General features: G+C 37.9%; 3 protein-coding genes across 3 annotated transcripts; 2 read left to right on the top strand and 1 right to left on the bottom strand.

The window, feature by feature from the left end:
* Window positions 1-4,634: 4,634 nt before the first annotated feature.
* LOC136253023 (uncharacterized) lies at window positions 4,635-18,424 on the bottom strand. Its single transcript, XM_066045608.1, has 7 exons — window positions 18,282-18,424; window positions 15,004-15,044; window positions 11,540-12,116; window positions 10,851-11,017; window positions 9,419-10,049; window positions 6,535-8,401; window positions 4,635-5,591 (listed from the first exon to the last, which is right to left on the bottom strand). The coding sequence occupies exons 2-7, from the start codon at window positions 15,016-15,018 to the stop codon at window positions 5,012-5,014; spliced, it is 3,837 nt and encodes a 1,278-aa protein (XP_065901680.1). The 5' UTR covers window positions 15,019-15,044; window positions 18,282-18,424; the 3' UTR covers window positions 4,635-5,011.
* A 56-nt stretch (window positions 18,425-18,480) lies between these two features.
* Window positions 18,481-20,163, top strand: LOC136253022 (TNF receptor-associated factor 4-like). Its single transcript, XM_066045605.1, has one exon. The coding sequence runs from the start codon at window positions 18,629-18,631 to the stop codon at window positions 20,021-20,023; it is 1,395 nt and encodes a 464-aa protein (XP_065901677.1). The 5' UTR covers window positions 18,481-18,628; the 3' UTR covers window positions 20,024-20,163.
* Window positions 20,164-24,328: 4,165 nt separating this feature from the next.
* LOC136252963 (TNF receptor-associated factor 4-like) lies at window positions 24,329-25,995 on the top strand. Its single transcript, XM_066045547.1, has one exon. It carries the CDS (start codon window positions 24,491-24,493, stop codon window positions 25,898-25,900), a length of 1,410 nt encoding a protein of 469 aa, XP_065901619.1. The 5' UTR covers window positions 24,329-24,490; the 3' UTR covers window positions 25,901-25,995.

Raw genomic sequence — 25,995 nt, 5'->3', positions numbered from 1 at the left:
TCTACAGCATTTTCCCTGCTTTTTATGTATATTGCATGGCACCAAACACAATATTCAAAGTATCATAAATCTAGATAGGAAACTAATAACGACATGAATTTTTACCACATATCTATTTTATGAAGAACAGCATATGAACTAAGTAAAACCTCTCAAAAGTGACCACTTCTTTGTAGACTGACCACTCAGAATACTACATGAATAAAGCAAGTGATTCACAGATAAAACTGTGTGTATTGTGTAATACTAAGTATACACAGGTACCTAATGCATTTTCAGGGATAAATAACTAGAAAAATCAGTAATATTTTATAACATGGCAAGTACTAGAATCACAAGTCACAATTAACACATACTTCGGAAACATGACAATCAGATAACACAATGTAAGAGCAACATTATTTTTAAAATAGATTTGTTTGGACACTGCTCAGCTTTATTTGTCACATTATAAGCAGTAAGGATGATAATTATTATATAACACAATGACATCATTATACTACCAAGAGAAATTATAAATAGTTTCTGATCAAAATTACAATCACTGAAGCTGCTATAAAATGGATCAAAAACAGCAGTAAATACACCAGAATATAACAACAGGTAAGTGTGAAGCCATGTAAGGTTGGTATCACATGCCAGTCTCCACTTTTGAAAAGATTATGCTCAACCTTGAACCTTATTTTGCAATTCCGCGCAAGACAACAAACTGCTCACCTTCAAACTATACTTGCATCGATGCAGGGGGATGCCTTGAAGCCCAGGGTGATTGTAATGCTGAATTCTGAGCAGTGCTAGATGGCGATTTACCTTTAAAAGGGCCATATTTCCATCGCAATCCAACATTAATCGTCCTCCAATCAAAAAACACATGGCAAAATCGAAATCAGCATATACGGTTTGCCCAGAACCACTTTCTTCGTCCTCATCAGCAGCAGATTCAAGCGGAAACACTCGGAAACTTCGGCTATCACAGGTGCCACATTCTTCCAATTAGAATTACGTACGCAATTATTTGTATGGGCTCCCTATGGGGATTTTTATTTCTCAAACTTTGATTTGCTGTATTTCAATAAATACCTCATGGATTTTAATCCAGTAAAGTGCATTACAAAGTACGAAGCATTGGCTACCATTTACTGGAACGGAAGCTTGTGAAATGTTTATTGAAGGTGTATAATTTAAGTAGCAAAAATATGTGTGAAAAATTGGTAGGTTGGAAATCGCTACTTTTAAACAGGTATTCAAGGGGTCTTTCGTGGGGCCTTCTGGGGCCCCTTTCAGGCTGGGGCCCGGGGCAAAATGCCTCAGTTGCCCCCCCTGTGGGCGGCCCTGGCTAAGCGGATTCAACTCAAATTTGGAATAGGTGCCAGTAGCCACAGTTTCCACATGCAGCGTTCGGGCACTATTGAGCTACGGATTCGTAATAACTGAACGCAATTGTCTGTCGCCCGCCAGCACTGCATGGCTGTACTTGGCCGTACGACGCACGACACAGACACCATTGGGTGCATGACTTGACGTGGCGTCATCATACCGCGTATCATGAGGTCATTTTATTGTCAGGAACGCATGCGTCATATTACTATTATCAAAAGAAAGGGTCACGAGACAGGTGTACACAGGGACGCACAGTTCATAGAATATAAAACGATTTCTTGCTGGCATGACCTTCAGAACGCTGTAGCTAGTTTTAATTGATACTTGACAACTTCGAGAGCGTTATGGACTTCGACACAGTGGTAGTTTCGTTAGATGTTCACTATGACGAAAACAGCAATTCTTATTCTCTTTACAAACCCCAGCCACCGCTACACAAAGACGGCAACAGCGTGTGTCACGGGCCAGGCGGATACGATGAGTACCAATTCATTGATTCACGCGGACTGTTTAGCACGCTGCTTCCAACGATAAAGGACATGATGTTGTGCAAAATATGTCACTTAATCAGCAGGGATCCTTACCTTAGCTGTTGCTGCGGACACACGTTTTGTAAATCTTGCCTCGACGTTTTACAAGCGACTGCTGGTGATTCATACGTGATGTGTCCTATGTGCAGGGAGAAAGATTTCCAGACGGTTAAAAACAAGCAGGTGGATAGGGCCATCAAGAGTCTTCGTGTATCATGCACTAACTCAAGGACTGGTTGCAATTGGCAGGGAGAACTGAACTATATCAAGGCTCATCTTGTGAGCTGTCAGTTTGAGAAGGTGGCTTGCAATGAATGTCGCTATACAATGGAACAAGGACATCTTGATTATCATCTAAAGAATGAATGCCAAGGTCCCAAATTGATGCACCCAGTATTCTGGCAAAAAAGTTCTTAGCTTATTTAACATGATAGCTAAAGAGCATATACGCATGCTATCTTCACATTGAGAGAACAGAAGAAGCTCTAGCCATGTAGTTATGTGCGTAAAACATTAAGATGCTGCACTGAGAACATTATAATTGAAAAGTTATAATGTATGTATATGTTGCATGTATGATATTATTTGCGATCTTATAGTAATCTGCAGTATGTATAGCTAGTATATGTACGTGTTGAACTGAATCCTCAAAAACATTTAATAACTCATGGATGCGTGTGTTTGAGCTCAAACTTTGCTCAGTCTATGATAGGTAAACCATACTCATTCATCCCTTGGGACATGTGGATAAAGACATGCAATTACACACGATCTTGAAATTTGGCACACTTGTAGTATACTGCGGTGGCTTGACCTGCTAAAAACCTTTTCGTTCAAAAGTCTGACATAACATTTACAGCCAATCAAAATCTCCACCATACATTTCCTATGGGGAAGCCACAAAAGTGCAGTGTCCATTGTAGTCTTTCCCGAACTTGCAATGAAACCAAATTGTACGTCTCTGTTCTTGACACATTTGCTGTCACCATTAACTATCTTGTTGGCTGAAATGTTTACTCTCTTGAGAAAAAATCCACTTTTCATTTTTAGCTGTTTTTCAGGATTCAGCTCAATTTGTACATACTATAGCATGTGTAACAAGTGTATACTGTACATTTGTACTGCTTATAGCACATCATAAGGAAATGTGGGCCGATTCGGCCAAATACAGTATAAGGTTTTGAACAAAATCCAATTATACAAGTATGCATGCAGTTTCACTATGGAATGGATAGATATAGGCAGCTATATGAAAAGTTACATCACCAATTCATGCTACTATGCATGTGTGTACAAAAAATGAACATAGAAATGACCAAACTATATGCTATATAGACATATACATGCTACACACACCCACTATGCATGTATAATCTAACTATATCTGCCACACAACTAAGCCAGATACATGTATGTGGTTGAAGGAAAAATTAATATCAGTGTGGGTACGATGCATATTATGAGGGAAATGTATAACAATTTCCTTATCCTTCGCAGCACATGTGCAGGAATTACCTCCAACCTTCTAGGTTATCAGATAAAATCATTCATGGCAAAAAAACCCAATGGTTTCATAAAAGCTAACAAACACGAACCACTGAACACAGTATAATATACAGCAAAACCATGTGCACTATAATCGATTAATCCGACACTCATTAGTATAAGAAAGTTGTGTTGCTTTAGCAAGGATGTCGGATTATTGAGGTAGTATTACATAGAAAAAGTCTTTATGGGATACAAAATAATTTCAGATTATATAGGTATTCTGGATTACAGAGGTGTCAGATTAATGGTTTCAGTGTACTGTTCTAAACTTGAAAGTGACAAGTTCTTAATATTTAATGCATACTATTGCTGATGCATGCATAATAAACAGGCACAATCTCTATCCTACATTGTTTACAAAATCATCAAAATTAATGATGTTTTAGCTGTGTGCCCATCCTCAGTTTAACCAGACCTACAAGTGGTTACAACTACTACAGATATTGAGATAATAGCGATTATAGCTATAGCAATAGGATGACTATAGCTATATAATCTATATTACATAATATTGTATAAAAATGGCACTTACTATAATATATATAGTACATACGTACATGCATCACTTTGAAAATAAACTTAGAATTAAGTGTTGAATTATGTATCAACAATTATGTACATATGTAGATAAAGTATTTTATTCAAATAGTGAAAATGCGATGAGCCACCTGTACCACCCTTTTGTGATGTGCTATTCATAGTGAATAATCCTGATAGTGAATAATACTGAAACTTTGCACATATCCAATATGAACAGTTATAAATAAAAACACTAGCTATGAACATATATAGTGTATAGTACTAAGTATGTGCTACATTAGCAAACTATACAGCTAGTTGCAATTGTATAGCATCACAAAACACTCAAGCATAATATATGCATTAGAGGTGCACAATACATATACTAGACTATAGCTTCTGCATGTGGCTTCAATCACATGATACCCAAATATGTAGCCATACACTATACCAACATACATGTCAGCATGGCTTTCACATATGCTAATGATAATAATCAAAAAGGAATTTCACCTACTTTATAGAAGTGTAATGATGCACATTATTACTTCCTGAAGTCACTTAAGTACTACAATAACATGTGGTTTAAAAGTTTACATTAGTAAGGATTTGTATGTTAAGTCTTCAAATTTATGAAGAAGGTTATCAACCTAATAGTTCATATACACTAAAGTTCTTTGCAATATTATATACAATCTCACCAAATTACACAACAGAAAATTAATTAATTCATTGAAACACCATTACTGAGATTCAGAAAAACTATTTGTAGATGATGTAATACTCAACACATCATAATGTAGTAAAACATTTGCATCATAGCTGTGTTCTAGGAAAAGGTGTTCCATTGAAACTGCATACCCTAGACACTTTAATCTACTGTTACAGTTATACATTAAGCACTTTAAGTAATAAAAAAACAGAGAACTATAAATTGTTGCATGTTACAGCAAGCTTATAATATAGGTTCAACCATGATAAAACTAAATATGCATGCTATTACCAATATTAACATGCTCTGTCTAGCTGGCAGATCATATCAGATCTTGTAGGGAATTAAGTCCTCTAGCTGCTAAAGCCATGAGTACAAGATTCTTTATTTCCGATGTAGATCGACGTCTTGCAATTGCTTCATCAGCATCTTTGGATGAAGCGTAAACCATCACCTCCACTGGGTGCAAGTCATCGCCAACAAAGAATTCCATACTCTGCTGTTCTTTCAGTGTACGAAGGTAATAGACAATGTACACTTTATTTTTGGGATAATAGACACTCCCATCACCCACTGCAAACACCATATCAATCATGCAGTATTGACCACTCGAGAGCTCTCCTTGAATATGTAAGTATAAGAGTTCTTTGTGGGTATCTTCAATATGCCGGGAATGAAATTGAGATCCAGGAATAGATTCTGATGGGGACCATACTTTAAAAACAAGAGGGGGTGAATCATCTTTGCCAAACAACTGACAAGACTGACTACAAAACTTTAGCACAATGTTGTCATCCTTCCGAATGGTAAAGCCAAAAGATGATGGCTTTAGACACACTTCACAAAGATCCTTACAATACCAACAAGGCTCCTGACACTTTATGTCATAGCTGGGTACGTCACTGTAAAATATATAAACATATTATTAGTGGTACATTATACCAATAGATGCATCCATTATACAATGTGGAACATGTAACTTTATAACACACTAAGAAACTTCAAAGGAACAGTGTTGACATGCACAGTTCTACATATTTGGCAAGACATGGGACCAATATTCGTTCTAAAATGAGCTGTAATATTGTTCACATTTTTTAAAGAGTTTCAATATCTACACACTTGAGAAGATTAACAGTAGCAACATCAGAGTAGTTGCATTAATTTCAACAAATCCAGCTAGGAACTGTGCTAAGCAACTATTCAGCAATATTTATATACACAAACTATAAAGCTATAACCATACATGTTGACTGGTATGGCATGTTGACTGGTATGATTTATGTATCTGTATGGGAACTAAACCTCTAGTTTAGCTAACAGTAGTATAGTGAAAGGTAATAGTTACTATACAAAACACAAATGTATATATATACCACACCACATCAAAGGGTCTGTAAAGTAACTTCCTAAATACTTCCTATCACTGGGAAGACAGTGTCAAGTTCCTATGTCAACCAAACTCTCTTATATATATTAAAAAAATAGCTACTACGTACATATTATCCTATCTGGCCAAAAAGGAATGGGAACAACAATGATGGTAGTTCTTAAAACAATCACCATTCAACAATAACACTTAATTTCACCACTGTTCTTAAGCAGAATAGATCATTCATAAAAAAGGTATAATGGACAATTATCACAACTTGGCTTGCTGTTAAGATATGCAAAGCATTGTAGCTCTTATCAGGAATACTACAGTACACAACAACTTTTGAAGTACCATTCATAGCACCCAATAATCTCCAATTTACACCTATTTATTATGTACATAGACTACTACATATGTCAGTTATGACTTCTAATTTTCTATCAGCATTAAGTATAATTTTTTTCACTGACCTTGACACGTGTGCTTGCTTGTGACTTTGAACACGTTTTAGCAGTGATGAACAATTAAGAATGCCCTTTATTTGAAGTGTCTCAGCAAGCATTTCATGGCAGACTTCTCTGATGCTTTCAATTACATTCCATACTAATTTTTCTTTTAGCTCTTTTGTCCACATATCGGGAAGAAAGTCCTGTGCTGAAAGATCAACGGGTGAAACAAAAAAGCCAACATTGATATTAATATTGTTCTCGTAATGATGGTAAATGAGGTAAGGCTTCTCCAAGGAATACGGTGCCTTCTCCCCAACAGCTAAAAATATGGTCATTCCACTCTCTTTCTTATCGTTGCTGTAATAGTTTCTGTGTATTATAATTCTATGGCCTTGGGGGAGATGTACTGATGATGGAGAGTGAGGTGGTCGAATCACAAACTGATCAGGCAAAAAGTCAAATCTTCTTACTTCACCAGAAGTGCTTGTTGAAATGGCAGTAGTAGCTGTGTCACAGCTACTTTCAGAGAGTTTGAGTATTTGGTCAGCAAAAGCTGCAAATGCCTTTTTGCTACTATCAATAAGCCTGAAAGTTTTCTTCATTGCCTCATTTGGCTCATGCAGTTTCTTTGCTTCAAATGCTTGTACATCTCTTTCTGATTTTGCAAGGATCTCCTTTTCACTTGCCAATGCCAGGCATTGAAAATTCTTCCAAATCCCCAGAGGCAATTTATCTGCTCTTTCTTTATCTGCTGCCACCAGAAATACTCCACCTTCAGGACTTATCATGTTGTCAATTGGAACGCCTGCAAACTCTGAACTCTCTACAGGAACAACAATGTTGATCATTCCAAAATGAATCATGAAGCAGTGAACACGGTGAGGACGACTAAGAACATCACCGTAGAGTGGGCACTGAAGGTACATATATTCCAAGACAGTGTTCAATACTTTTACCATATAAGGATATTGATAATCTTGTGGACGTGCTTCTGATGGATTAATGAAGATAGCAACTTGAAGTCTGTCCAGTGACTCAGGAGAGTAGAAAGGAAACGATTTTGGTGAAAAGCTACAGATGATCTGTCGGCATCTTTGCAGCAGTAAATACAGCTGAGAATTGTTTATGCATATGTCATCATAATTTATGATGATTCCTCTGAAAACAACACCAATGCAAAACTGATATAACCATTCCTTGTAAGCAATCTTTTGCTCAATGGTGTATCGATTAGGGTCAGCCTCATCATAGATTTTCCAGAAAAACTGTGGCTTAAACTGAGTCTCTCCATACCTTGCAAGGTGTCCTTCACAACTATCACAAAACAAAGAGAGCACCATTTGCTTTGAGGACTTACTGACACCATGGTTGGCAAATCCTGAGGTGGAATTAAACAATTTTCTGTCATCAGGTACTACCAGTCCCTTAGTAAATTCATCCAAGAGTGACTTTGGAAAATAATGGCTTTTCCTTAATTTGCGCTTTTGAAGACAAAGAAAGCATCTGCCAGTATCTTTACCCTCTTCCACAACATAGTCCATAAGCAGCAGATCAAGCATCCTCATCCCTTCGCAGTCTTCAAGAGGGTTTAGTACAGCCTTGTCCAATGTCTCACCAAGTAGGTCAATAGCAGATCTAGCCAGCCCATAGCATTCTTTATGCAGTACCTGGTACTCTTGTGTGAACTTCACTTGCAAATTTCTCATCCGTTTTAGCTGGAACTGCAGTCTCTGATAAATGTGAAATTTAGATTTGCCAATAAGACATTTTGCATTGTAACTTTGTTCATGTTCGCTGTTGCTGATCTTTGTACTAACCCGGACACATTCCTCAAAGTGAGAGTATTGGTAACAGTTCTCAGCATATTTCAACGACTTTTTGACATCACCTATAGGAACACATAATCATTAAGAGGAAGAAATTACCTAGTCCAAATGTAATATTTAGATACTCCTTAACATATATAATAATGACAAGTTGAGATTACTGCACCAACTAGTATCCATGTATCATGCAGGGCTGGTGTTTAGTGATCCCGGGGTCCTAGGCAAAAAACTTTCTGGTGCCCATATAATACACTGTTTGTAAGTAAATGAATCGGGAACAAATTACAGTAGAGAGCTAAAATGGTAGTGACAGGCATTAAATTAACACAGTGAGCAAAGCACACTGTTCATGCATGCTTCTGCTAGGGTGGTCTGGGAGCTCCACACACTCACAGGAAAATTATGAAAATTAAACTCTTTGAAATCAGCAGCTCTTACTAAATCAGTCTGAAGAAAATAAAAATACAGAAACTTATTAGAAGGTTTGGGATTACTCTGAAAATATGAGCTTGGCTTTGGCTAACCAATACTGCCAAGCTTTTATGTAGGAAAAGTGAGGCTGGATTTTGGATGAAAATTACCCGTAAACATCAAGTAGTGCAGGCTGTATATAGTTATATCTGCTAAGTTTAATTTACAGGTTTTATTTCTTAAACATATAGACTTTTTATCAAAAGAAAAGTAGCTAGGTACAGTTACTGACTATTCTAATAGAGTGTCTGACTGTTCTATTAAAGTATATCAACCATTAGTAGCTAATGCATTACTCTTGTTAGCTCAGTGCTATAACTTGTACTTTGTGTTGTGCAGCATGCATGGACTATACACATTTTACTGTTTGAGGCTTGTACCACATCTGGAGTTTTTGGGGTCGTAGGTCTGGGATCCCCTAAATGCTGAGGCCCCTAGGTGGCTACCCATTTTGCCTACCCTAAAGTTTGGCCCTATTTGCTTAAAACTATTGGTTACCTGTACATAACTAGCTGTAGTGGCTATTATAAAAAAGTAAACTACAACAGACTTCCCAATCATTGGCTAAATACTACATTACAACTAATTTAAAAATTCTGCATACTTACTTTTGGAATCAATGAGGAACAGAAGAGAAGACGTGACAGATACCAGATTTGTGTCATCTGACTCCAGAAGGGAGATAAGACACTCCTTGATAGGATGATCACATGAAGAAATCTCATTTTTAAACTCTTGTGTGAATTTCTGTGAAACAAGAATACTCCATAGGAACTGGCAACAAGCTCGTTGCTCAAGTTTACTCCCACAAGCCAAAAATGTCAGCATTGATGGAACAATATCCATTTTCATAAGAAGTGTGCAAATCTCGGAATTCATAAGCAAGTTTTTCAGAGAATGGAGTGCAATTGGGATTGAGAAAACTGAGTCAGAAACTTTAACCTCATGGCTATTGTCAGTTGTACTGTTTTCAAGTGATGTGATGAAACAAGTCATGTCTGCAATAGACAATTTTAGCAACTCATCAATCTCTTTTTGAGAAAGGAGGGCAGACAAGAACCCCAAAATGAAAACTGCATGAAGTCGTATACTGAAATCTGAAGAGTTTGCAAATGGTTTGAAAATTGGAACACAATCAAATTCTGGTGCACGAAAGTAGCCGCTGATGTCTGTTGAGCAAGCACAATTGTGTATAACACCGAGGTTTATTCCGACGAGCATCTTTACCAACTGTTGATTCTAAAATAGGAAGACATAGATCATCTAAACACTCAGTTTTTAAGCGTTCATAAAGTTAATTTGATAACCATTAAAAACAAACTATTGAGGTTACCGTTTGGAATAAAAATTTGTTTGGAAAAGCATGCAATATATTCTATAGAGGTGTACCGATATGGGTTTTTGGCATGTACCAATATCCGATATTGATGCCACCAGAAGAAGCCGATAACCGATAGTCGATCTGATACTTGCATTACAGTTTTAAGCAAACAAAAGTGTACATTTATCTACCCTACAACATGTGCATGTATTCATTGCTATACTCTGCCTGTGGTGGTAGTTTGGGTTTCTATTGTGCAATCCAGACAATTAGGCACCCACAAACATTTTTATGTACACTCCCATGAAGCCTTAAACAGATATTTCTGCATTACTCTGCATTTTAATGGCTTGTGAGAAAGCTGGTACAGCAAATTTCCTTGGTTATCTTGTGATCCTACTTTTTATTACAAGGTACTGTGGCTTCTAGTAGCGTAGTGCTTGTTTCAGAGTGAACAATAAGTCACTGGCACTAAAGAGCCACATGAATAATGTAGAAAACCAATGCATAATCCATAATATATCGGTAGCGATATTGGTTCTCCTGCTGTTCTGTACCGATACCGATATTGGTAAAATAACCATATTAGTGACCGATACTTTAGCTGATCCGATTATCGGTAGGCCTCTAATATTCTAACAAGACATCAAACTACTCTAATAGAACAATCATTTGTAATTCATCAAACGTTAGAATACATAAACACTAATATTACTCACAGTGCTGGTAGATCTCATCTTACACAACTCATCAATGTGCTCCATCATGAGGCCATTATGGACAATGTAGTGGCAGAATTGGTCACTGTGGCCGGTCAAAAGCTCCACTAGACCGAGTATCATAAACAAGCTCTCAGTATGGCAAGGATCAACCCCTTCTCTTAATGCTACAAGGGAATTAATACTCTATAGATAACAATCTGTACTATAACAGCTGGCCATTACCAATAACCATTTTCTGATGAATTTCAGACTTTTATGGGTCAACCAAATCCAGCCAATGTATTCAATGAGGAAGCCAATTTTATGAGCTTGAATTCACACATTTGAAGCTGACATTATTACTAGCTGTAATTTTAAAATAGTCTGTGTGTTAGCAGGTCATAGCATGACTTAATGATCTGCCAAAGTATGTATGTAATATCATTCAATGTTTGTTGTGGCTGATAAACCATTTTTGTGATGTTTTAACTGATTCAATGGTACAGGTTTGTTTGTACATTTTTAATAAGCAGCATTACAGTAGAGTATCATACTAGTTTGCAGGCGATATACGTAGTCAATAATGATTTGAATTTAGTGAAGAAAGGTAGTATACTGGCAATCAAATAGTGAAATGGCTATGTTACAAATCCAGCTACCTATCTGGGTTCTCTACAACATATTTAGCCTATACTTTACGCACTAACCTTCAAACATTAGTACAAGAAATGCATACAACTTTTCCATTATGACTGTCTTTTCTACAAGAATGGAGCACATTTCTTTAGCTGACTGCTCGTCTGAACCATCCACACAAGACACAAGAATTCGTAAATCTTGTAGGATACCAGTTACCAAATGTTTCTTCAGCTTAACAATTCTAGAGTCAGCCAAATACACTTGGATCTTTCCAGTAACAGATTTTACTGCAGTACCAAACACAGAATTGGAGCAGTGCTGGTTATCAGCATCAAAGCTTTTTGAATCGACTTTATCTTTTAAAGTGGAAGTTGCATTAGCTTCATCGGTAGCAGCAGAAGAAGTAGGGTGAAGTGTTTTGTCATCATCACCGCCATCTTCTGATGTATGATTCTTAGAATTCATGTCACCTGTAGCAGTTGAAATGAATGAGTTGCTAGACACTTTACTCTTTGCATCAGTTACTGACAAGCCAGTCTTGATGTCTGCTTCCAGTGATGATATCATGTCACCTTCACCTTCAGTTGTAGTAACAGCCATGTGAGATTTTGGTTCCTCAGTTTGGAATTCTCCATGCGTAGAAATCTGTAAATCACAAAGTACCATTAAATACTACACACTAATTGTCCCACCCTCATCTTCACTATAATCATAGATTATAATGCTTAAGTATATTGAGTATCTAAATTAATTACTTGATAATTTGTTTATTACAGATATACTTCATGCATACATGCACATACATACACGTAGCTACATACACACTAATCACAAAGCATACAGCCGCATATAAAAAAATATTGGCAAGCTAAAATATTGGTTGTGCCAAAATACTTCTGGTATCACGTTAGCTAATCAAACTATATTGAAAGCAGTGAGACATACACTCACGTAGTGCAGTGTGTAGTTAGCTGTCATTGAGACAATCAAGACAGCAATATGCACATTGTTAAAAAAAGACAGACTTTGAATAAAGAGAACTATCACAAAAGATCAAGATAATAAAAAGTCACACTAACTAGATTCTAATAAAGCAAACTTTGTGCCCAGAGTCACTCCATCCACAGACCAAGCTCTTTCTGGCACTACTCCTGTATATTTGAGTTGTTTCTATGTGCACGTGGACTCTAGCTTTGTGAGGAACACTACTGTGCGAAAGAGGCAGTGGAAACCTAATTATTGGTACAATAATAGTAGCTACTTTGTCAATTGTCGTCTAATATTAAATGTTCCCATGAACTCTTGTTGGCTTGAAAGGTTATCAGAGACAAAACTGCTGATATATAAGCAACTGCCACAACAAGTAGAGATCCATTGTAAGCTATAAAACTTCTAACTTGGAGCACTATAAGTAGCGAAAGTGAAAAGACTCATGAATGGAGCTATTCCACTAGTGAATAATTCAGAACTATGCCTAGTTAAGTTTGGTGTGATTTTTATTCGGTAGTTGATTAAAATCTTGCCAAACTGTAAAACTGGTATCACTGCCACATGTACGGTGTAGTGATGCCACGATATATTGTATATCGTGATAATCATGATAGAAACATTTCATGATAATCATGATAGAGATATAAAAACACAAATTATTTAGTGAAAAGTGACTTGATATTCGCAAATACAAGGATATTTCTCTGTCTGGCAACATGTGGTGATGTATAAAACACAAGCGTCAACTTTGTCAAATCATCGTTGTAAATTTTTGATTGAATAAAACTTGTCCTGTGAAAACAATAACATATTCGATTCATTTAATGTAATCGTGACTATTGTGATATAAGTCCCATGATATTGTGATTATTGTGATATCAAAAATTTTATATTGTGGCATCACTAGTACGGTGTACAGTATGCGCATGTACCCCAGTACATGATACACATTAGAGCTGTGCGATTATATCGATTATGCAATTAATCGATTGCAGCACTAATCATGATATGCAATAATCACAAAAAGTTGAATTAATCGGTTAATCGAAAATAGTACTGTCAAGAGCCATATTATTATATTAGACTTTTAACCAATTGCTGTCACCATAGAACCAACCTGTACCATAAGTAATGCTAGTAAAGGAAGCCTCATGACACAAAATATAGATGAGTGACTGTTAATAAATCTAAAAGCATTCAGCTCAGAATACACTACAGAATGCAATTAATCACACAATCGTGATAGCTGGGTAGTTATCACTGGCAATTGCAATTGTTGTCACAGTCGCACAGCCCTAATACACATGTATCTGTACTTATATGATAAAATCATACATTAGGGCTGGGAGATAATTTAGATAAAGGATTATACAGTATATACTAGAATCACCTATCGTAAATAAGAAAAGAAATTTGTTTATCGAGATAAAAGTACACCATTGTCAACTGAAAGGTGTCAAACTAGTTGCGAAAGTGAAAAAATTTTTCTGACATAACAAGCTCTACTTGACTTTATGTAAATAAATAGATAAAACAAGTCTCATGATGTCACATGATCATTGAGTAATATTGATTATTGAGACAAAATTGTTAACTGTCACTTATTAAGGCTATTATAGGTTTCACAGCGTATATATTACAGTGAACTACAACTGACCTGGATCACTCACTGATCCAGAAAGCACCCTGGATCTGACTTGGTTAAATAAAAAAGAGGTAGACATCAAGAGCTAAATTTCTAGCTTGACGTCTGTCTCCACTGACATAGTTAAACCAACACTAACACGTACAGGTAATTATAATCAACGATCAATAAGTGGACTTGACTCCATCATGGCTGTAATTATGTCTCAAGACAGCAAACAGTTTCCTGGTAAGTGGGTGTGGCTCCACATGCAGCAACACACCTAACCAATAAATGGGATGCCTAACAGATAAATGGGAATTGCTCCATGTATGCTACAGGCAATAGCACATGTTCCCAATCATATACATAGCTATGCTTACACAAATTCCTGACATGTGGGCGTGGCTCCACATATACCCACAGACAGGAACACATAAAATGGCAATGGACCACGAACAAAGCTGTGCTGCTGGTGGAGTAAGCTACAACATGTGCGTCAACGAACTTATTTGTATGTCATACATTATTTTCGCAGTTTTCTTGCTACAGTACGTACCGCTGTTGTCTCGCAAGAGTGAGAGCAATTAGAAAACTCACTAATTAAAGGGCATGGTACCCATTTAGCTAACAAGTATTCATCCCAAACTAAATGGGATGAATACATGCAAGTACCGCTCCCTAAGCTTTTTAATTGCTTGAACTCTCGCAAGGTGACGTTGCATTTGAGCGATACAGTATGTCTGTACCACATATTTCACACTCACAGTCACACTTGTCAGAAGCATTTGTAATCGTGACATCTCAATGATGGTTCACATGTGGCATAAGACCCAGATGACCCAGAAAAATGTGACCTAGTTGACCGCACATACATACATACATACAGAAAAGTAATGCTGTGTATAAATGTTTTACCTTATGATCATCCATAAAGACTGGAAATAAATCTCAGAAACCTAAAATACAAAATCATATAAGCTTCATCTACCAAGCATACAAGTGAATAGCTTCTTACACTAATAACATTGTAATGCATATTTTGAGGCATGCGCTGGATGTTACTTTACTTATTGGACAGAACTGCCACAACTTAAGGGAATAGTCTTGGTAAAAGTTGAATCAGTTTCACTTACTATGTTATGACATGATATGAAAAGATGCTAATTACATATACACACAACTGAAATGAAATAAATTGCATTCACAAAACACTACAGCTTATATTTTATGTTATCTAAATCCAAGTGGAACAACTTTTTCCTACCCTCACTGGTGATATTCAACTATATCTATTACTCTTGTTAAAAGCACTGAATCAACTGGATAGGTGTTGTGCATTAATAAGAATAACAGTTAGTCTGATGCATTGTGCTTACATTGTCAGTATCATTACATAGTAGACCATGTGATGTACACATGTAGCAACAAGTATACAGTAAAGATGACTATTAAACTCTCCAAAAGACACAACTACCTTGTTTAAAGGTTTACATATTATAGTCTCACATTCTCCCAACCTCCTGCTATATCAACGTGATGAGATATTTGCAACATTTTCATTTCAGATTTAGTCATACGTACCATAAACTCTTACTCTCGTCTTGTGTAAACAAGCTAATAATAGTAGCAAGAGTTTATGGTACGTATGACTAAATCTGAAATGAAAATGTTGCAAATATCTCATCACGTTGATATAGCAGGAGGTTGGGAGAATGTGAGACTATAATATGTAAAGCTTAAATCTGAATGAAAATATTGCAAATACTTGTGTACTACACATGCTTGTGTACTACACAAGCAAACAAGAATATCCAAATATGGGTAGCTAGTTTGCCAAATATGGATAGTAACATTGCAAATTTGCTATAAGTTTTTGGACTTATAAGAACAACTTTTCAATAGCAACTACTATTTTTATCAACAGTGGCCAGCACTGAAGGTCTACAGCAACTTGTGCTGCAGCTTTAGAATTACCTAACCTAATGTACAGGACTTCTAAACTTTGACAGTACATGGCAAAACTGCCAAAGGAAAAAATCCTTTCAACCTCAGGATTCAAACTGCAGGTCTGTTCACCATATCAGTGTATTCACCTTATCTTTTTGATATACTCACAAAGACATGTACCATATTTCACTGTAAGGCATTGAGTAATGCAAGTACTTGTTTTCATCAGCAGTGTGAATAACTATCACTATGGTAATGTTATCATGCTTGTACAGCCATGTAGCATTGGATAGAGAAATCCAAGGACTTTCTTTATTGTATGGTGTGCTGTAGAGAATTTGTCAGTTAAAGGTTGTAAATTTGGGTTTTTGTATGTAGTGTAAAATAGGCCATCGTCATTATATTGTTTGTTTCCCATCACCCAATGGAACAAAAACCGATGCGGGTGGGAGATGATTATTAATTATACACTTGACTCTTGTTATTTCAGTCCCTGAATGCTCTACTAGAGTATCTCGATCTTGAAGGCTACCAGGACTGTACACTACATACACCCTATTGGACAAGGGACTTCCACCCTTCTGCTATGTTTATATGCACAGCTAATGCATTTACCTTACAACTCGGCCACTCTGTGCCTCCTTCTATCATGAAACAGTGCATTCATGTGATCTATAACCAAATAATTAAAATTTAGTGCGGCTAGCTAAAAATTGATGCGGGCGGTGACAGGAAACAAGGAATTTAATAATGATGGCCATATATACGTGTATTTTGCATTGGACAAGGGCTTGCAAGTAATGATTATCAGCCTGTTGTGACTAGCTGAGATTGCAAAAAGGATATAATTGTGACTGGATGTGACAAAAGAAATTCATCCAATTCAATTCTTTGACACATATCCAATTCTTTGACTTTAACTACATGTAACTTGACCACCAAGTATGCTATTGACCAACAATTTTTCACACAATGTTTTTGTATGCAGCATTGAGTTATGGGCCTTAAATCTGGATGTGTCTGGAAGCCTGGTTTTGTCAAATTTGGTCACAATCCTAATACTTGGCATTTTGGGAAATTTAAATTTTGACTGTGCTTGATTTGACAAATTCAAGGAGTGACACCTTTGTAATCTGCATGTGACTTGAAATCCCCAGGACACATCCCATACGATGATGTGTATGATTATGTTTAATAATACTGTTCTATAGACAACAAGGAAAAAGGGGGTGGGGCAAGTCATATGACCTAAGCTGACCTCTAGCAATGGTCAGCTGCAGATCATTATTGTCAGTGACAGGAAAAATGGGGACTAAATATCAAATTGGAATTATTCTGTGACAAGAATTTCCTATCTTTGTGCTAGTGGTTACTACACGAATTGCACTGTTCACAGGAAGTTATGGCACAGACTGCAGGGACAGGAAAAGGAGGAACAAGCATTAAAGAATATAAACTCTTGTTCACGCAGACATTTCGATATAACATAAACTATAGATACTACACCTCCCGGGATTGGAAACTACGCATACTCCCCATACAAAAATTTGCCACATCCACACCTCCAGTTGATTGGTGTTAACTCGGAAGAACTTTCTTTAACTTCTGTAATACAATGCATATTGAGTTGTGTGAAGTTGAAATTTGATTCTTTTGGTGAACCATCACTGTCAGCCTTTTTTGAACGTCAGACAGGACGGTAAGGAAGATTACTCCTGTGGCCGCTCTCAAACTTTTGCTAGCTCTAAGTCTCAAATGGCGGTTTCTACAAAAGCCAATTTTGTACTGTGCAGGTAACTTGATACGACGAATCGAACCATCATAATTGTAAAGAGCTTCCTTCATCACAAAGGCGTTTTTCAGCTTTTGCACTCCGCCCAGGTCTTCTTCTTTTGCTAGCCCTAGCATAACGAATCGATATCCTGTGGAAGTTATCGTTTCAGATCCTGATATATAAGAAATCAATTAATCGAACCAGCACAGTCTGAAGCTCAACTAAAGCCTTGAAAACAAAAAAAAATCTGTTTAAAAAAGTCACTACACGTGTCAACTGCACAAAATATTACTGTTTCAGTTGAACGCAACCACTTTGGTGCTTCCTTGAAAGTTTCTTTTACTGTTACTGCTTCGTTATTGTGACTACGGTATCGGCAGTGGGAAGATAACTTGGGGCAGAGCATAGATTTATTTCATGTAGAGAGAGGAGGTGCGGATAGAGGTGTCGTAGTATCTATGCGTAAACTCACGATTAAATTCCACTGCAAAGGAGATACGATACATTAAGTCGTTGCTGATACTTGATTGTCGTCTTCGTCTTTTACAACCCAAGTACGGATTTCCTCTTAGAGCTCGTCTCATTAGAGGCGCACTTTCACTCCTCTTTTAATCCCTTCCGGTTATCCTTGTGGATCACGACTATCCGCATCTCGATCCGCATATGGTCTAACACGTGCTTGGCGGGAGCGAGTATCATTCAGTCGACAGGTCGTACTGGGGTCGTACGGTAGTTGCAATTTTCAATAGTCAGGCTAGATTTGAGGTGCTGAGTAGTTACTCGTTTGAATACCGCCAAATACTGAGGTCATACCAAAAAATGGCTGGTGAAACCAGCGAAAGTTCCAACAAAAGCGGCCTGGGTGGACACGACCACCGATACGTTGATTCTCCACCAGAACGACTCGTCTGTGTGTTGTGTTACCTTCCCTGTCGGGATCCTTTCCTGAGTGTGTGCTGTGGACATAACTTTTGTAGGTCTTGTATGGATGGCTGCAAGGAAGTTGCTTCCGCTGTCTCAGTGATGCCAAGTACTTGCCCAGTTTGCCGCCATGAAGAATTTGTCACATTTCCCAACAAACAAGCTGACCGTGAGATCAAGAGTCTTCATGTGATGTGTACTAACGAGGAGAGAGGTTGTGAGTGGCAGGATGAGCTGAATGACATCAACAATCACCTTGGAAACAGTGATGGTTGTCAGTTTGAGGATGTGAAGTGTTCCAATGAGTGTGGGAAGATGTTACAACGACAATATCTAACCAGTCATGTTGAGACTGAGTGTCCATGTCGTAAGGTTGACTGTCAGTACTGCCACATTACAGGAGAACATCAGTTTATTGAGGGAGAACACAAGGAACAGTGTCCCAAGTTTCCTTTACCTTGTCCAAATGATTGTTCCCGTGGTCATAAAAGACAAACACACCTTTATCGCCTAAGAGCAGTTAAATGTATTCCTCGTGAAGATATGGAAGCACACAGGAAAAAGTGTCCTCTAGAGGAAATTAAGTGTTCCCTTAAATGTGGGAAGATATTACAACGACAAAATCTAACCAGTCATGTTGAGACTGAGTGTCCACGTCGTAAGGTTGACTGTCAGTACTGCCACATTACAGGAGAACATCAGTTTATTGAGGGAGAACACAAGGAACAGTGTCCTAAGCTTCCCATACCTTGTCCCAACAAATGTAAAGTAAGGAGCCTCCTTCGTGAAGATATGGAGGCACACAGGAAGGGGTGTCTTCTTGAGGTGGTCCAGTGTGATTATCACAATGTGGGGTGTGAGGAGAGGATGTTGCGTAAGAGGAAGAGAGAACATGAAGAGGAGAAGATGGAGGAACACTTGATAATGACTAAACTTAAACTAACCAAAACTGAAGATAAGCTATTTGCCACTGAAGTTAAACTAACACATAGACTTGGAAATCTTGAGGTAATGTTGCATCGTTTGATTGATGCTACTGGATCTACTTGTAAGTTAGTTGACTCCTTGCAATGGTCTACTCATTTATCTACCATGGCAACAAGGGTAACAACAGTTACTCAGATATGTCCAGCAACTTTTAAAGTATCAAAGTTTACAGAAAATAAACAAAACAAAGCTTCTTGGTATAGTGATCCATTTTACACTGACAATAAAGGATATGCCTGCGCATTGATGCTTATGGAAGTGGTACTGGTGAAGATACTCACCTGTCAGTGTATGTGTACCTCATGAAGGGTCCCCATGACGATGAACTAATATGGCCACTGCAGAAAAAGTTTTTATTCACGTTATTGAACCAGATCAATGACTGTGAGCATCATTTAAAGTCAATTGGAAGAGCTACTATTCAGCTGGCTGGTAGAGTCTCTGATGGTAACAGAGCCACTATTGGCTGGGGAGAGCCACAGTTTATATCTAGTATTGACCTTCTCATGGTCACTCCCACATGTCAGTATCTCAAAGATAATTGTATCTTAATATCTGTAGACATACATTTTGGAACTAAAATTATATAGGCATGTTCCAAAATTTATTGCAATGTGTGTACAATATTCAAATTGAATGTTAATGATCTCTATTATAATACTAACCAATCAAATTAAATGCATATTCAAATCTTGATGGCAACAATCGCCGGGTTGCATAAGAACTGTTCAAGTTTTTCTAGACTGGTCTTAGCAATTCAAGGTAGAGATAAATAATTGCACTGTTAAGGAAATACAGTACAATTTTTATGCGATAGCTATATTTAAGGGCTGCGTATATAGTATATATTAACCACCTAGTGGTCTACAAAACTTTACTGCTGTACTATACTACCCAAACCCAACCTCTTAATACTAGCTGGTCCAAAATGTGACTTGTCTATTTCTAGTGCAAGTATATTAAGAGTTATAAGTTTCACAGGAAAAAAGTAGGAAAACAAGGGAGACGTGCCACTTACACCTGCAGATATAGTTTACTAGTGGACATTAATTTTAATCCCTAATTCAGTCATGGGTAGCTATTTTAATAGACTGAAGTAGGGATTAAATGTCCAGTAGGCGACCTCCGCCTTTACTTTTTTTCTATATAATCAAACCCCTTATGCTTATTTTTGTAACATTATTATGAACTGGTGAACCTGTGCATATCACATCAAAAGAAAGAATGATGTTCATATGTCAGTTACTGACTCAGACAACATACGAACACTACACAGACTTACATTGGTAGGGATATAGCTAGTGGGTATATAGCAAAGCAAAACCTGTGTGTAAATTACAAAATATATAGTTATAAGCATGCATGCAGCTAATGCCATGACAACATAATCTAAGAGAGAGGATTTGGAGTGTCAGTGTTTTGACAAACTCAAATATATGTAAATCACATGGTCTCATAAAAGGAGTGTTAATTATTAATATGGGTGTAGGCTCTAAATCATGTTGTGCGAACAGTATAGGTTAGTGACAAATGGGAATTAGGAAAGCCTGGGGCTCCCTAATTTTATTTCAAAGGGCTTTGGCTCCTAGATCAAGATACTCTAATTTATTAGAGTGGCCGTATATGTGTACTCTAATACAGTAGTCAGCTGCAGCTAAAATATTTATCTCATTTATTAGACCTACCATGCATGCAAGTCGCTAATCAGTGTAGAGGGGTATAAGTCCATGAAGCATTAGATTTATTATAATAGCGATATGGCCTATAACTATTAGTTATTTTTACTGAATAGATAGTTCCATGTTTAAATGTGTATGAGTTTATTTTTATTTAAATGTGTTGTGCATGCATATCTATATACTAGGGCTCAAACGAATAGTGGTTTTTACTATTCGAATATTCTTTATTCACAACTAACGAATACTCGAATATTCTTTTCACCATTGGTATATGGGCGAGATATCAATCCTGTTGTACAAGATGTCTCTGTAATACAATCAACATGATTTGATCACTTATGTCATAGATATGCTTATGTAGGATCAAGAATTTCCAAGTACTCTACACACTGATGTTATATATTTCCTTTGAAACGAATATTCGAATAATAGAATATTGAGCCCTAATATCTACACATGCAAATATAACCCACACAAGCTAGAGAAAGGAATTAAGGCTATAGATGTATGCATGGGCCGAAGACCACACAACCCTAGGCTGATATGTCAGGAAAAGGGAACTTAACTCATTTCAATAACTTAAGCCGGTTAATAAAAGATCGAGATACTCTAATAGAGCATTCAGCTAACTCTATAGTATAAGGTGCATGCATATATGAACCACTTGCCTGCATTGCAGTTTAAGCTAATCTGAAACATACTGAGTGGCCTTAGCACATGTGCAAAGCATTCAAATTAACTTTGTCTTCAGTTGGTACATTTGAGAGTCCCCATATTCCAACTGCATGGGGGATTTGTATATATCTTGCTTCATTCCCATTGAGGAGTTTTGACAATGGAGGTTAAAATAAATTTTATTTGAACTAAGAGGCAGGGACATATCGAGGGACAAGCTTTAATAATAGCCTCAGCCCTCAGTACTGCCGGCTGAGGGGTTTGATGAAAGAAGTTTTCAAATCTCCTGCATTACCCCGGCCATGTCGATTCAGGGCTGACCTTAGCATCCTTAGGCATAAATGGCAGAAACAAAATTGGGTATTATGGCTATGTAGATGGCGCTCATGCAAATGCTTACCATAGCTATTATAGCTGCATAAAAGGAAGTGTGGCTCTATATGAATAGCATTTTAACACATAGCTATACTAGATCTAAATTGAATCCATATAGTCAATCTAAAAGTTTGCGGCCCTTTTAATAGGATCCTGGAAGTCAAGGCCGGCTCAGTAGGGTGGGCTAGGTGGGCCATGGCCTACCCAATAATTCCTGCCTCAATATTTTAACCATAACCATAACAAACAAGTTTAATTATGCTGGCGCCTGGTTTCCAATCATCACTGAAGCGGCTGGCCATGTTTCTCCTTGTAACAGCTGCTGTTGACATTGTTTGTCATGGCTGTAGACTAGTTGTTGTAGGAGGCCGTTCACGATTGTTATCTTACACCATGGATCTGGTAAAGTAACGCCCCTGCATGGCCTTTATTTAGGACAGGCATTTATGGCATTATTCAGGCGTTTAATAGAAAACTACGTAATTGTCATAGCAACAGCTTTCCGCCATTTTGAATGGGGCCAGTATCAATTATTACGATTGCGCTACATTGAAATCCGATGATGAATAAAGCTCGAACTAGGGGGTATTGTCGAACAATTGGCCGTGGAAGTATTCAAGGTTGTAAATTGGTTAGGGGCAGGTGGTTATCAGGGTTGAACAAGGCGCAAAGCATCGACAGCCCAAATTGCCTTGTTGGCCCACACAGGAAGCACTGCGAAACAAATAGATAGTATTTTAGTTCCATTACTGCGGTAAATTATTAGTGATAGCAACTGTAGTAGCGGCTGACCATCCAGGCGCTCCCTGTACAGGTAAACAAGGGAATTAGTGTCGTCAGCGCTTCTCGCCTTGTTCATCACCTGATAATCACCTGCTTTTAGCCAGAACAAAGAATTTACAGCATTGAAAGCTTTCATGGACTACTGTTTGACAATACCACTTAGTTCGAGCTTTCTTCATCGCTGAATTTCAATGCAGTGCAGTCAGTGATATTGAAATTGGCCCCATTCAAAATGGCGTCCGAAAAGTGGGCGTGGTTTTGGATAGAGTCTAATAGGGCCTCAACATACGTGACAACACGTGTTGTCATTGAACTGGACAAGGTTCATGGTTACTGAGTTTAGCTTCCCGGCTTCATTATGATGATAAAGAACTGTTTGCCAAACTTGCCACAGGTATAGAGGTAAATGCATAGCTTAAAAGTTATACAAAAAGGTTTTTGTAGCTAAGTTTAATATTAACTGGTTGATTTACAAACTTTGCATTGCTGGCAACTTTCAACATAATGGAAAGATGGACTGGCAATAATTTTAAGCTGGATGCTATAAGAATACTGATTACGTTTAACAAATTTTCTGTCGAAATTATCATAATTTTCATTCTCAAGCATCTAAATTCAAGTTCAAAAAATTTCCTGGGGGGGGGCATGCCCTCAGACCCCCCTAGAGGGCAAAATGCTTTGCATTTTGCAAACGCAGTGACTTTTACACCTGTCAAGAATATGAACAGTTTGGCCCACCCAATGTTAAAAAAGTGAGCCGGCCCTGCCTGGAAGCCCTTTTTTCCCTGAGGTCCTAGGCAGGCTGCCTACTCAGCCTATTGTTATAAAGGCCGGCTCTGCATAGATTACACACACAGAGGGCTATATATAGCTACTGTAATCTAGCTGTGCTGCCCTGTGCATGCTGTTGGGGGATGGCAGTGATACGTAAGTGCATATAAAGTCTTAACGTAAGCTTACTGTCGACACAGACATTTTATTGTTAGTACAGCATGTAATTCCAACGCGAAGGAGATACGCCACGTACAAACGTTTCGAGACGCTTACTCGCTTCGCCTAATCTTTCTCGGATATCTTCGCGGATCACAGATGTCAGAAATTAACACGTGCTTGGCGGGAGAAACGGCAAAGCAGGTGAGCGTGCTCATCGACATGGTAGCTCGCTCAGTTCAATAGTGTTGAAAGAGTCACAACTAGGAGGTGAAGTGTTGGCTAGTGTATACGACTATTATGGACTATACGTTACTGACAAATACTAAACATGGCGATGGTCACACCAACAATGACAAGCGGGGGCGGCAAAGAGACTAGCGAAGTTCCAAGTGGATTCGATTACCAATATGTTGATTCTCCACCAGAACGACTCGTCTGTGTGTTGTGTGGCTTTCCCTGTCGAGATCCTTTCCTGAGTGTGTGTTGTGGACATAACTTTTGTAGGTCTTGTGTGGATGGCTGCAAGGAAGTTGCCGCCGCTATCTCAGTGATGAGTACTTGCCCGGTTTGTCGTGATGAAGACTTTGTCACATTTCCTAACAAACAAGCTGACCGTGAGATTAAGAGCCTTCACATGATGTGTACTAACAAGGGGAGAGGTTGTGAGTGGCAGGGTGAACTGAATGACATCAACAATCACCTTGGAAACAGTGATGGTTGTCAGTTTGAGGATGTGAAGTGTTCCAATGAGTGTGGGAAGATATTACAACGACAATATCTGATCAGTCATCTTGAGACTGAGTGTCCATATCGTAAGGTTGACTGTCAGTACTGCCACACTACAGGAGAACATCAGTTTATTGAGAGAGAACACAAGCAACAGTGTCCCAAGCTTCCCCTGCCCTGTCCCAACAAATGTGAGGTAGGGAGTGTTGCTCGTGAAGACATGGAAGCACACAGGAAGGAGTGTCCTCTTGAAATGGTCCAGTGTGATTACCACAGCGTAGGATGTACAGTAAAGGTGAATCGTGTCACTAAGAGGAAACATGATGAGGAAAAGGTAGGGGAACATCTGCTGATGATTAAACTAGCCAAAACTGAAGACAGACTAGTATCCACTGAAGCTAAATTATCCCTCACAGAAACTAGGCTTGGCAGTCTTGAAGTAATGCTGCATCGTTTAGTCAACACCACTAGATCATCAGATAACCTCATCGGTTCAACTCAGTGGTCATTCCATTTAAGCACTATATCAACGAGGGTTAAAGTAGTACCTCAAATATGTCCAGTGATTGTGAAGATGTCAGACTTTGGTGAATATAAGGAACTGCAAGTTTGCTGGTACAGTGAACCATTCTATTCTCACAATGAAGGTTACAAGTTATGCTTACGTGTTGATCCGGATGGTCACAGCAATGGTAAAGGTACTCACCTGTCAGTGTTCCTGTACCTCATGAAGGGTCCACATGACGATGAGCTAAAATGGCCACTGAGGGGAAAGTTTGAGATGAAATTGTTGAACCAGACCAGTGACTGTGAGCATCATTCAGAGATAGTGCATTTTAATGAATCTGTCCGATTTGATGTTGCTGGCAAAATAGCAAATGGTGAAAGAGCTAGTAGAGGTCGTGGTCACCAGCAGTTTATACTGAATGAAGACCTAAACAAAGTTACTCTCACACGTCAGTATCTCAAGGATGACTGCTTGTTTTTCAAAATAAATCAACTTTTGGTTTAGTGATGTATGCAGTAAAAGTATTAGGTGTTTATGTGAATGCTGATCTTTGTACTTTATAGTGTTTCAGTAAATATAATATAATAAATTATTGCTTA

Source organism: Dysidea avara, chromosome 4 (genome assembly GCF_963678975.1).
Source record: "Dysidea avara chromosome 4, odDysAvar1.4, whole genome shotgun sequence".
NCBI classification, from domain to species: domain Eukaryota; kingdom Metazoa; phylum Porifera; class Demospongiae; order Dictyoceratida; family Dysideidae; genus Dysidea; species Dysidea avara.
The sequence above is the reverse complement of the archived record's forward strand: the minus strand, read 5'-3'. Positions and strand labels throughout refer to the sequence as shown.